The sequence below is a fragment of the Acinonyx jubatus genome, chromosome C1, assembly GCF_027475565.1.
Source record: "Acinonyx jubatus isolate Ajub_Pintada_27869175 chromosome C1, VMU_Ajub_asm_v1.0, whole genome shotgun sequence".
Taxonomy (NCBI): Eukaryota; Metazoa; Chordata; class Mammalia; order Carnivora; family Felidae; genus Acinonyx; species Acinonyx jubatus.
Window position 1 is genome coordinate 376,428 of NC_069381.1, and position 12,680 is coordinate 389,107.

General features: G+C 64.6%; 2 protein-coding genes across 4 annotated transcripts in view; one reads left to right on the forward strand and one right to left on the reverse strand.

Moving 5' to 3' along the window:
* The window catches only part of SCNN1D (sodium channel epithelial 1 subunit delta), a 15,886-nt gene continuing 3,206 nt past the window's right edge, over positions 1–12,680 (forward strand). The window contains exons 1-13 of one of the 2 annotated variants that reach the window (XM_027060763.2): positions 1–2,076; positions 3,909–4,285; positions 4,804–5,011; positions 5,121–5,311; positions 5,484–5,572; positions 5,648–5,811; positions 5,911–6,009; positions 6,288–6,405; positions 6,823–6,901; positions 6,987–7,044; positions 7,157–7,284; positions 7,398–7,473; positions 7,592–12,662. In XM_027060763.2, coding sequence (XP_026916564.2) covers positions 2,041–2,076; positions 3,909–4,285; positions 4,804–5,011; positions 5,121–5,311; positions 5,484–5,572; positions 5,648–5,811; positions 5,911–6,009; positions 6,288–6,405; positions 6,823–6,901; positions 6,987–7,044; positions 7,157–7,284; positions 7,398–7,473; positions 7,592–7,894 — 1,926 coding nt within the window. In that variant the 5' untranslated portion in view covers positions 1–2,040 and the 3' untranslated portion in view covers positions 7,895–12,662. Of the gene's footprint in view, positions 2,077–3,908; positions 4,286–4,803; positions 5,012–5,120; positions 5,312–5,483; positions 5,812–5,910; positions 6,010–6,287; positions 6,406–6,822; positions 6,902–6,986; positions 7,045–7,156; positions 7,285–7,397; positions 7,474–7,591; positions 12,663–12,680 lie in introns of both variants that reach the window. The other variant, XM_053205257.1, reaches the window with a different exon arrangement.
* The window catches only part of ACAP3 (ArfGAP with coiled-coil, ankyrin repeat and PH domains 3), a 14,650-nt gene continuing 12,213 nt past the window's right edge, over positions 10,244–12,680 (reverse strand). Inside the window, exons 19-24 of one of the 2 annotated variants that reach the window (XM_027060758.2) lie at positions 12,545–12,649; positions 11,341–11,439; positions 10,995–11,215; positions 10,725–10,834; positions 10,512–10,622; positions 10,244–10,391 (exon numbers count right to left, since the gene is read on the reverse strand). In XM_027060758.2, coding sequence (XP_026916559.1) covers positions 10,244–10,391; positions 10,512–10,622; positions 10,725–10,834; positions 10,995–11,215; positions 11,341–11,439; positions 12,545–12,649 — 794 coding nt within the window. Of the gene's footprint in view, positions 10,392–10,511; positions 10,623–10,724; positions 10,835–10,994; positions 11,216–11,340; positions 11,440–12,544; positions 12,653–12,680 lie in introns of both variants that reach the window. The other variant, XM_027060755.2, reaches the window with a different exon arrangement.

Below are 12,680 nucleotides of genomic sequence, written 5' to 3' on the forward strand. Positions count from 1 at the left end.
CGGAAGAGAGGCGGGGCTGCTGGCCTCACGGCCACTAGATGCAGTCTCTGTGTCCTCTCTGGCCTCTCAGAGGTGGGCTCTGGGGTGGCCTCCTCCCCTCCCCACTGGTTGCTGAGCCTTGGCCCTGGCACCTTCTGCTGGCCCCTTGGCAGTCCTCAAGGTGTTTCCCCAGGAGGAGGGAAGGAAGGTTTGTGCCTTCTGCCTGGATGAGCTCAGGGCACTGAGCTTCCTCGGGGCACTCGACTCGAGTCCTTCAGGGCACTGGGCATCGATCGGCACAGGCGTGCCTCTGTCCCTGGCCAGGGCTCTGTCTCCCACAGGAACGCAGGGGCTCCCTCCGAGCTCCCTCCACGCTGCCCTTGGCTGGCAGGGACTCTGGCCAGACCTGAGCCAGGGCCTCCAGGGCCGTCCTTCCTGGAGGCTCGTTTCTTCAGCCTCCTGAGCCACAGGTTACCCCTGTTCTCATTCCAGAGCACCTGGGACCTTCCCGTGCTGCTAGGAGGCCTCCCGCAGGACAGTGTGTGCCCCACCCCCTTGGTAACATCGCCTACCCCATGAAGGGAAATTGCTTGCATGGTGGCAGAGGCCTGAGACACCCCAGGCCCGTGCTGAGGTTAGGGGCTATGATGCTTGGGGAGGGACCAGTGATATCAGCTGGTCCCACCTCTGAGCCTTGTGCAGGAAGAGGAAACAAAGGCCCATTCTGCACTTGAGGAAATGGGCTCAGAGAGGTTGAGTAATTTGGGCAAAGCCCCACAGTAAGTGACAGAGATGTGATTTGTACCCACACCCGCGTGAGTCCAAGGCCTGCTCTCCCCAGGCGTGAAGGCATGACTTCCCTCTCTAGGCATCACCAGTGGCCATCTGCCTCCTTCCAAAGCCACAAGGCTGATGACCCCACCCCTCCTCAGAGCCCAGGCGTCCCAGCAGGGCCTATTGGAAGTGGGGCTCCCTCCTTCATCCCCGCCGAGGGCCTCAGCACCCATTGGGGGCAGGGTGTAGAGCCTGTCCTGGGGAGGGGGCAGTGGGGCCTGAGCTACGCCCTCAAACCCGGGATCAGGCTGAGGATCTGGTCGCTTGGGACGGTGAGGCCTCTGGGTCATCCTGGGGACATGCTAGACGCCCCCTCCCCCCAGCTGGGCCAGAGGGGTGGGGTGTCCTGGGTTGTCCTGCCTCTGGTGCACCGTCCGGCCTCACACAACGACAATGAGGCCAAGGACTTCAACCCCCCCCCAGACCGTGTGATTTGGCCTTGAGTGTGGTGTGTGTTGTCAGCATGTGGTCTCAGCGCATATGTGGCCAAGACACGTGGTGTCTCATCTTCGTGGGAGGCGTGTTGTCTTAGCATGTGGTGTGGTCAGCGGTGGCCATGTTATATGGTAGGAAGGATGAACTGTGTGCCACAGGCCACCAGGTGCTATCTCCACACGCAGGCCCTGGGTTGTTCCCACAATTAGAGCCTGTCCCGGCAGCTGGGCGGCTGGCCCTAGACACCTGAGTTCTGGGAGCGGAGGCCCCTGCCCAGTGCCCCTTGGCCACAAATACCTGTAGTCGGTGCTCGCAGTGTGAGCCAGGCAGGCGGTGGGGAGCAGGCACCCCTCCCGGGCCCGTCAGGAGGCAAGCGGGCAGACAGGCGAGGGGCCAGGGCACTGCAGGGTCTGCTGGGAGTCAGGTGTCTGACCCAAGAGAGATCTGAGCATCAGGAGCTGGGGGAGGGGAAGGTCTGCTCAGAGAGAGGCAGGGCAGCCATCCAGGGGGGGCTCCTCTCCCTCCAAGAGCCCTTTACCCCTAGGCCTGGCGCCCAAGGCTCTGGGCAAGAAAGGCTCACCCAGGGGGAGGACCCCCATCCCTGCCCTCATGGCTTCCCCTTCCAGGTCCAGAGTGGGTGTGCCTGCCCCTGCCAGCCAGGCCCCTCCCCGCCTCACCCCACACCCAGCCAGCCTGTTATAAATAGGAGGCTGCCTGGCCAGTGTCGGGCCACATCCCACTTTGCCTTGTTACCCACTACAGCGTTGTCATCAGGCCACCCACCACGGGAGAATGGAGGCACCTGCACAGGAAGGCTCCAGCTTCAAGGTACCCAGGGGCACCTGATGTGCCCATGCCGGGGCAGGGAGGGAAGGTCTTCTCTGGGGGTCTCTCTAGCCTGAAGTGGAGGGCGCTGTGTCCCACGTGTCACCTGGAGCACCAGCATGCACAAGGGGCGAGAGATGAGGGTCGTGTAGTCCCCACTGAGGGCTTGGTGCGTGTGACAGGAGAACGTGTATTTGCACACACACGTGCGTGTGCAAGTGTGTCCGAAGGGGCCGTCGCCCCTGCTCCTGCTGTGTCTGGCTCGAGGCTTCTCGGATCCCGAGTGCCCACGTTCACCCCAGTGCATCCGGGGCCCTCTTCCCAGGTGGCTGGACCCTGCCCCTATCTCAGGAAGCCCTGGGGGCTCTCACTGGTCCTCCAGATCCCCATCTTCAGGGCTTCCCCTTTTCCTGCCCTGATAGCCCCAGCTGGGGCAAAAGGGGGCTGGTCTGGGCTACATGTGTGGGGGAGGGTAAACATGGTTCCTGGATTCAGAGAGAACCTTCTGGAGCTCCTCTTGCCTAACCTATAACACACTGCTGAGGCTCCTACCTCACCCGTGAAGGCCCGCTCTGATCATGGGGGACACGCATGTAAGCGGAGCTCTGTGCATGTGAGAGCCACCATTAGCACCCTGTGCCGGTACCTGCTCCTGGCCAGGCACGAGGGAGGCCCGCAAACCTGAAGCTGGGAAGGGAGGCCAACCTACCCGCACCTGTACCTATGGCCCTGCGAAGCCGTACCTACAGCCTGCTCCAACATGCAGGTTCCCGGAGCTCACGGGAGCAGCCTGTTTGGGTGTACCGGGCCGGGCGTGTGCTGGCAGATGCTTATCCGCTGCCCCTGGCTCAGCCCCCTCCCCAGGTGCCTCAGGAGGGGGCCAGAGCTCAGGAGGCCATACCCTGGGTGCAAGAAGGCCTAGTGATTCAGATCAAGATGCGGACAATGTGGAGAGTCCACCGGAAGCCCATGCGGTGACTCAGCACATGTTCAGGGCTCACAGGCCTGGCCTAATCAGGGTCCCACGTCCCTGTGTGCCGGAGGAACTGGGGGTCTGGGGGCCCTGGTCTGTGGCTCTCCTTCTCTGGGGCCCTCAGGTCCCCACCACTGGCTGGCCCACTGACCCCTGCCTGCTCTTCCTGAAGCCCAAGGTCCACAAACAGGGCTTCGCTGGGGACACAACTTGGTAGATGACGCCTTGCCGTGGGCCCACGGCACTGAGCGACACTCAGGCCTGACCCTTGGCCCAGACGTGGCCGAGCAGCCTGCTTCTGTCCGTCCCAATCAAATGTGGCCGTACTGGCCACTGAGGGTTGGTAGAGGCCGTTGGGGCCCAGAATTTGGTCTTTCCAGGGCCCCAGACTTTCCACATTGGCTCTGGGCCAAGGACACAACCCAGACAAACAGGCCACCTGGCCTGCCCCTCCCCCAGAGGCCCCTGCCCCACTTGGGGGACAGTAGCAGAGACCCACCCAGCCTCAAGCCAGCCTGCAAACAGTTTCAGGCAGGGCTTAGACACCATACCCTCCACTGTCCCCATCCCCACCAGCCAGACCCAGCTCTGGCTGCGATGAGGCATGCCTGAGGAGGCCGCCTGGTGCCTGGCCAGGGGTTGGGGGGGGAAGGCTGCAGGACTGGTCCCGAGCCTCTGATAGGGACCTCTTTCAAGCATCAGCAGGCTGGGCTGTGCCATAGGCGGCCGAGGGACACAACTGTCCCTAGAGTTCCCGGGGACAGAGAATGGAAGTCCTCCCAACCTGGGGTGAGGAGGCCTGAGTGGGAGTCAGGCCAGGCACCAGGCAGGGGCCACACCAAAGCTTGCTTCTTGGGCGCAGGCAGGAGCTATGGCCCAGGCATCCGGTGGCTCCCCAGAGTCCCATGATGCCCAGCTGCCACCGCCACCTCAGCCCGAGGACGAGGAGGGGCAAGGGGAGGGGCTCGTGGAGCTGCACACCTCCTTCCGGGAGCTGTTCACCTTCTTCTGCACCAACGCCACCATCCATGGCGCCATCCGCCTCGTCTGCTCCAGCCAGAACCGCCTCAAGACGGCATCCTGGGGGCTGCTGTTCCTGGGTGCCCTGGGTGCACTCGACTGGCAGTTTGGGCTCCTCTTTGAGCAGTACTGGAGCTACCCGGTCATCATGACCGTGTCCGTGCACTCGGAGCGAAAGCTCTTCCCGTCGGTCACTCTGTGTGACATGAACCCACACAGGTGAGGGTTCCTGACTCCTCACCTCTGCAGCCCGCGGGTGTCTCCCCAGGCGTGGTCACAGTGGAAGCTCCACTGGCTCAGGAACCCTGAGCCTCTGGTTGGGGAGTGGGGGGTGGGACGGGTACCAGACAAGGAAGAGCCAGTTGGAGCTTGCAGTGGTCAGTGTCACCCAGACACCCAGGTGCTGGGCCGCCTGGAGCAAGGGTTCGGGTCGGGGGGTACCGGAGAAGAGAGCAGGATAACATTCCAGGTGGGGAGGCAGAGGGGGCAAAGAGGGGGGGAGCAGTGGCTGTGCCGGAAGGTTGGTGGAGTGCACACCACGGGCTCCAGGCCAGGCTGGGGGCGGGGGGGGGGGGGGTGCTGACCTCACTCTGCAGCCCAGTTTGAAGCTCAGGCTTCCCGAGGATGGGGCGAGGCCGCTGTCCCCAGCGGTATCCCGTGACTGATGCGGGGGACTTTAGGGGGTGGCCCTGGCTCAGCTCACCCCTCTCCCTCACCCTGACCTCTCCACCCGCCAGGCCGAGCTCAGTCCGCCACCATCTGCAGGCACTCGATCGGTTCGCCCGGGAGAACATCCGCTCTCTCTACAAATTCAACTTCAGCGAGGACGGGGATGTCCCCTTTGCCGACGACCAGGGCCCACGGCCTGCCTTCTACCTGGACCACAGCGTCCGTCTGCAGAGGCTGAGCCACCCAGGTGGCCAGAGCAGAGTGGGTTTCAGACTGGTGAGTGTCCCTAGGCCTGAAAGGTCCTGGCAAGCCGTCATTCTGCAGGGCTCTGCATTGGGCGTGGGCAGGCAGGGAGGCTGTGCTGTGCTGACCCCATGCCCCTCAGTGTAACAGCACAGGCGGAGACTGCTTCTACCGGGCCTTCTCGTCAGGTGTGACAGCCGCCCAAGAATGGTACCGCTTCCACTACGTGAGCATCTTGGCCCTGCTGCCCGCTGCCCACGAGGACAGCCACCAGAGCCACGGTGGCCACTTTGTCTTCTCTTGCCAATTCGACGGCCGGGACTGCCAGGCCCGGTGAGTAGGGGTGGGGCGGGCGGGTGGCTGCTCCCCTCACTCCACCCTGCAGATATGGGTGCCACCCCTGAGTTTCCTCCAGAGATGACGCAGGTCAGAGTCCCTCAGGCCACATGCAGTGGGGTCATGGGTCAGAGGAGGGTGCTGGTCTGAGTGTGGCTCCCGGCTCCAGGCACTTCCAGACATTCCACCACCCCACCTATGGCAGCTGCTATACCTTCAATGGTGTCTGGGCTGCGCAGCGCCCAGGCATCACCCATGGTGAGTGCCAGCCGCAGGCGGAGTGGGGGAGAAGGCATCCTGGCCAGCCTGGCCTCACCCCGCTTCTTCCCCCAGGAATCAGCCTGGTCCTCAGGACTGAGCAGCAGGACCACCTCCCGCTGCTGTCCACGGAGGCTGGCATCAAAGTCATGATTCATGAACGTGACCACACACCTTTCCTGGAGCACCAGGGTTTCAGCATCCGGCCAGGGACCGAGACCACCATCGGCATCCGAGAGGTGGGTGCGCCCCGTCCCCCCACTCCCCACTTGCCTGCCCAACCCTGGGGCCTCAAGGGCCGGGACAAGAGTGGGACTGTAGCGTTCTCCCTCCCCCAGGACGAGGTGCGCCGGCTGGGGAGCCCCTATAGTCACTGCACCCACGGTGTGGAGGGTGTGGGTGGGCAGCTGCTGTACAATGCCTCCTATACCCTGCAGGTGAGTCTGGGGCCATGGGGTGGGAGGAAGGGAGCGTCTCAGGGAGGACCCAGGGGAGGCCGGGGGAGAGGACGGTCAGGAGAGGAAGTTGGGGGGGGGGGGGACGAAATAGGGAGAGGCGGGGAGGGCTGGGGGAAGGGGGGAGGGGGTGATGGAGGAAGGCCCAGGGAAGGCAGGTGCGCTGCTGAGAAGGAGCTGAGCCAGGACCTCCTGCACGCTCTGGCGGAGGGATGGTTGCCTCTGGAACCTTCAGCCCGTGTCCCCTGCTGTCCCCCCAGGCCTGCCTGGTATCCTGTTTCCAGCAGCTCATGGTGGAGACCTGCTCCTGCGGCTACTACTTCTACCCTCTGCCGGCAGGGGCCCAGTACTGCAGCTACTCCCGGCACCCAGCCTGGGGTGAGACCCGCCCCGCCCCGTTCCGCCCCGCCCCGCTCGCGCCCGCCCCGCCCCATTCCGCTCCGTTCCGCCTTGCCCCCTCCGTCCCGCCCTGCCCGCTCCTCCCCCACACCCGCCCGTTCCACTCCGCCCCGTTCCGCCCCGCCCCGTTCCGCCCCGCCCGCTCGCGTCCGCCCCGCCCCGTTCCGCCCTGCCCGCTCCTCCCCGCCCCACTCCGCCCTGCCCCGCCCAGTCCGTTCCACCCCGCCCCTTTCCGCCCGCTCCGCCACGCCCCCTCCGCCACGCCCCCCTCCGCCACGCCCTCCCCTGGGGGTGGAAGGAGGTCAGGCCTGGTCAACCTAGAAAGCTCTCCTCCACGCCACCCTGGGTCGGGGTGATGGGTTCATCTGTGACACCCCCCCCCCCCCACCTCTGCAGGCCACTGCTTCTACCGCCTCTACAGGGACCTGGGGACACACCGACTTCCTTGTGCCTCCCGCTGCCCCAGGTCCTGCAGGTGAGTGGCAAGTGTTGGGGTTCAGGGTCAGGGGTCACTGCCATAGCACGACAGCAGGAGTGTTATGGGGATCTGCCTCTCCTAGGGAGTCTTCCTACAAGCTCTCTGCCGGGACCTCGAGGTGGCCTTCCTCCAAGTCAGCTGTGAGTCCGCTGAAGGGGTGGGGTGAGGGGCTGACAAGCTGGTGGGCCTCACAGGTCCCAAAGAGCCCACCCTGGACCAGGCTGTACCCCTGCTCTTACCCCTGCCCCACAGCACCCTGAGGGCTGGGAGGAGCAGTGGCCACAACGAGGCTTCTGTGTGCAGGACTGGATCCTGGCTGTGCTGGGCAAGCCAGGCCGCAGGAGCTCAAGCCAGAGCAAGAGCCCAAGCCCAAGCCTCAGGTGGGTGCACTCCTCCTCCTCCAGAGGTCTCGCCCGGGCCCCTCCCCCTGACAGCCTTGCCCTTCTGGGCCCCAAGGAGGAGCCCTGCCCCTCACACCTGTGCCTTGCCCCAGGAGCAACATGGCCAAGGTGAACATCTTCTACCAGGAGCTCAACTACCGAACAGTGGAGGAGACACCCGTTTACTCGGTGAGCCAGCCAGGAACCAAGAGCTGTGGTGGGGGCAGGACCAGCCCTGGTCAGACCCCCTGGGGCCCGGCCATGGCGCAGCCCTGTGCACCTGCTCACAGCCCACTGATGCCTGCAGGTGCCCGAGCTGCTCTCAGCCATGGGCAGCCTCTGGAGCCTGTGGTTCGGCTCATCTGTCCTCTCTGTCCTGGAGCTGTTGGAGCTGCTGCTCGATGCCGTAGCCCTCACACTGCTACTGGGCTGCCGCCGGCTCCGCAGAACTCAGGGGTCCCAGACAGGGGCAGCCACAGTGGCATCCCACGCCAAGCCGGAGGCCAGCCAGTTGCCCACTGACTGCAGGAACGATGTTAATCATTTGGGGGGCCCTGCTGGCCTCTTCTCCCATGCCGCTTCTGGGAGCTGTGGCAGGAATCTTTGCTGAAGAGTTAGGCCAAGTGAGAGCCCCAGCCTCCTGACACCTGAACCAGTCTGAGCTTGTTCTGACCCTGAGGAATATGGGAGCGGTGGGCTCTCCTGGCTGCCCAGAGTGAACCAGACCAGCCCCACGGAGCCACCACCAGGCACCCAAGCCAAGCCCAGGGCCCAGGAAAGCAGCAGCACGGAGCCCACAGGCAGGCAGGCAGGCACCAGGGTGCCCAGCCCATTGGGCCCTCTCATCAGCCCAGTGGTGGCCCAGGGGTGGCCTCACTCAAGGAGGCCCAGGCAGGGGGGAGGGGAGTGTCCCCACCACTCTGGATCCCTGCGTCTAGTCTGTACGTACCCGTGAGTGTGTGCATGCAAGGGGGTGGGGGGTACCTCCACATGGGAGTGTGCCTGTGTTTGGTGTCACTGTCATGTAAAAACGTACGTGTGCTTCTGAGTGTGCCAACATATCTGTCTACACCTATGTGTAGGTGTGTGCGGGCATCAGGCAGAGCCTTCCTTAACTCAGGACAGGTGGAAGGAAGGGTAGGGCCAGGCCAAGGTAACCTTGGTGACCTTGGGCTGCTTTGTAATAAAACTTGTGATCTCACCTGGTGGCCGAGTGTGTGCACCTCCCCAGTCACCCTTCCTGAGTAAGCTGGAACCCCCAGGCTGCACCACCACACCCCTCAGAGCCACAGACATGCTGTGGGGGTCAGGGGGCAGGAGGGCAGCTGTGCCCACAGCTAGCTTGCAGAGCCAGGGCTTGCCCAGGAGACAAGACCAGACCCAGATCACCCCCACCGCTTTGCATCCACTCCTACTCCCTGCAGGGGCCACAGTCCAGGCCAGAGAAAGGCGGAGGGCCCAGGGAATGGGGCCTGTTGGTGTTGGGAGTCGGTTTCCATCAAAGAGGCCACAGGTCCCCAGCAGGTCCCCAGCAGGCAGAGGCTGGGTTCTGACTTACTGTGTCCTTTGGGGGCACTGGTGCTACCCCACTCAGGGCCACCCCTTGGAGAAGGCAGGTGACCCGGAGACACCCCCTCCCCAGCTGAGACAGAGTGGAGTGAGGCGGGTGAGCCAATGACAGGCAGGGGTGCAAGCAGCAGTTTATTAACTGTGATCTGGAGCAGGGGGCGGGTCCTGCCAGCCCGAGGCCCTGATGCAGGTGGTGGGGTGGGAGGTGGGGGCAGAGCTCAAGCAGGGAGAAAGGAGGGAGTTAATTCTGCTCTGTAGGGGTCACGGCCAACAGGCAAGGGAGATGGGAGGGCACTTAGTCAGCACCCACCTTGCCGCCAATGGAGCCTCCCTGGACAGTTTTTGCATAGTGACCGGCCAACTGGCCTTGGCCTGACCAAGGATGTAAGTTGGGGAGAGGCCCAGCCACTGCCCCAGGGCTCCAGGAAAGGGGAATGCAGAGTGAACACCTTGGTGGGCCCTGGGGAGTGAGCTGAGGGACCCCTGGGCCCATCCAAGGGCCCAGCTAGAGGAGCGAGGCAGGTGAGGGGCAGAACAGAGCTGCAGGAGCCCCCCCCCCCCCCAGCAGCAGGCAGAGCCGGGCCCGTCCAGGTGGCCCTCAAGAGTCCACAGAGAAAAGACACAAGACAAAGTGAGAAAGAGATCGTTGTAGAAAATCCGCTCGGTCTGTGACAAAGAATGTCAGGTGCAGGGGCGGAAAGTGCCAAAGTCCTTTATGCACCGGCTCTGGGCCAAGCGCCTCTGGAGGAGGCAGAGACAGGTCTTGGGCTGCCCAGGACTGGGGCCTGCGTGGCCAGCCACATGGCCTCGGGACGCCCGCGTCCAGCCAGGGCTGAGGCCCCAGGCCACAGCCCACCCCCCCCCCCCCAGCACCCGAGAAGCCCAGCCTGGATGCCGGTCACTAAGTGAGGTACACGGGTTGATTCCCTGGATGGGCTGTCCCCTTCTGCCCTTGAAAGGCGCTGGTGGCCAGCCACCAGCCCCAAGGCCTAGCAGAGGGGCTCTGGGGGTGTGTAGGAGGGACCCAACTAGCAGGTCAGTGTTCCATGGCAGTAAAGGTGGGGGCACGAGGTGACACCGGCCCCAGAGCGGGGGAGGGAGGGTGGTTCTGAGGGGCACAAGGTGACACGGGGCCTTGAGAGTGGTTTGTGACATGAGCGACCCGGGCTCCCGAGGAAGGGGCCACCTGAAGACGGAGGGTCCCCGGGTGCGGCGAGGGGCATCAAATGATGCAGCACCTCCCAGGGGGAAACGTGGGGCTTCAGAAGACCCCGTGCTGGGGTCCCTCTCACGGCCCTGGGGGTCGGGCAGCTCCCGGGAGGGCAGAGCAGGCAGCTGGGGCTCCAGGGAATGGCCGGGGCGTCCCGGGCAGGGCAGGGGCCTGGCCGCCCTAGCTCTCCTCCAGGTGGAGGCTGATGAACTCCTGGATGCACCTGCGGTACTGGAGCTCCGTGGGGCTGCTGCCCGCCAGGGGGCCCGGCTGGCCCGGGGGCGCCTCCGCCTCTCGCATCTCCTCAGCCATGCGGGCCAGCCGGAGCCTGGGGGAGGCGCGGCGGCGTGAGGTGTGGAGGGGCGGGGAGGGCGAGAGCGGGACGCGCTCCTTCCCCCAGAGCCCCCAGCCTTCGCGCCCCACCCCCGACGGCCCCGTCAGCGCTCACAAAGTGACGATGTCCGCGTTTGCCTCCTGGATCGCGATGCTCAGTGGGTCCTGCTGCTTGTGGTCCAAGGCGTGCTGGTCGGCCCCCCGCTTCAAGAACAGGCAGACCTGACTGAAGAAGGGTGGAGGGGACGGGTCGGGGCTGGCCAGGGGCGGGAGGAGGTGGCTCCAGCCCCCCTTCCCTGGGCGGGCAGGAGGGGCGCCAGAGACTCACCCCGTGCGTCCCAGGAGTGTGGCATGGTGCAGCGGCGCCCTGCCCCGGCTGTCTCTTTGGTTCACATCTGCTCCGTTTTGCAGAAGGAATTCACAGACAATCAAGGAGCCCTGGGGAGCCGAGTACAGTCAGGTTAAGCTGAGGAAATGGCTCCTCTCTGATCTGGGGGGGGGCGGGGCACGGGCACAAGGGGCCCTTGTGTGGGCGCCAGAAGAAAGCGGGCTCTGAAGATGCACCTGTGCCCTGTGCCACCCCCCTGCGCCTGCTCACCCCCAGCACAGCCTGCACCAAAGGCGTCTTGCCCTCGTCCTCCGCGTCGGCCCAGTTGACCTCTGCCCCGTGCGCCAGCGCCATGGCCAGCGCTCGGAGGTCTCGGGTTCGCGCCGCTCGGTGCGCCAGTAGACCAGGGTGCAGCTCGCGCACGTCCGCCAGGCCCCAGGACTCTGCTTCTCCATCCGCCTCCCCGCTGGACTCCTCTGACTCTGCACCCTCTACGGGGAGAGGTGCTGCGGTCAGGGGCTGTGACCAGGCCAGGGGTGCGGCTGGGGAGGGCCGGGGCGGGGACGGGGGGGGGGGGGGGGGTGGGGTGGGGAGGGGGGGGAGGGGGCACACCCACCCTCCTCAGTGACGCTGTCCACAACAGAGCCTCCGCCAAAGGCTAGAACGTCAGAGCTGCCATCAGAGCTGCCTCCTAAGCCACTGTCGCTGCTCAGACCTGCGGGGTCCGGGGACAGAGGGGGTCCTTAGAGCTCCTGACTCCAGCTGGAGCCCTGTGGGAAGGCTGGAAGCCCCATCCATCCTCCAGGGACAGGATCTGCTGCCACGAGGGGAGGGGAGCCCTGCCTAGGATGGGGGGTGGGGTGGGGAGGGGAGAAAACCAAGGAAGGGCTCAAAGGAGCCAAAGTAACGCATCAGAGAGCACAACTCCAGGGGAAGCCACCCCCCACCCCCCAGCAGGTCAGCCCTGGCAGGATGGATGGGCGGAAGCATGACCATGCACAGAGGATATTCAGCCCTGTCTGTGCTGAGTGCACCCTGGGAGGTCACTGTGCAGCAAGGGGTCTTTGCCAAGCCCTGGGACACCCCCACCTCCTCTCCCCCTCCCCAACTATGCTGAGTGAAATCTCAGCTGGCTTACCCAAGGGCAGCCCCAGGCTTAGGAATGGTGAGGCAGCGCCCTCTGCCGCCTGAGGGCACGCTCTTGTCACCCCCAGCACCCCTGTCTGTTCTTGGCCTGGGTCCACGCCTTCTGCCTACACTGCCCAGAAAGGCTCTACAAGTGCTCCAGACTACTGGGTGCTGGTAAATCGTTAACAGGAAGCCCTTGGCGGGAAACCCTGCTTGTAGCATGTGGCCCCCAACTCCAAGAGGGGCTGGGAAGGGTGCACAGTTCTCTCACGGGCTGGCTCCAGCACACAGCTGTCCAGGCCCCCAGCATGCACATGCGCGCGCGCACACACACACGTACCTATATGCCTATGCGCACATCCAGCCACACGCCCACATACACTCCAATGTGCGCACCGCGCACACAATTCATACACATCACTCTCGAGGATCAGGACCTTGGTCTCCAAGTGGGTGGCCAAGTAACCCCAGACCCTTGAGATGCTATCTCAACCTTATCCCTGCTTGACCCCTAAATTCTCCCCAGCCCCAGCCCATTCCTTCCTGCAAAAAACGCCTGTCCCTCTGGTCTCCGAGCACATGGCTAAGGCTGTCCACACTCATCCACCTCAAGATGAGCATGCCTGGCCCTGCTCTGCTGGCCTCACTGAGGGGAGTCGGGTGACAGGGGCCAGGGCCCTCACGGCACTTACTCCGTGGACCGGCTGCAGCAGCTCCAGCATCGAAGTAGGAGAAGAGGGAGTCCAGCTCATCCGGGCAGAAGAGAGAGTCCCTCCGGAACTTGCGCTCCACAGCACCTGCTGCGGGGAGGTGGGGAGACTGAGACCC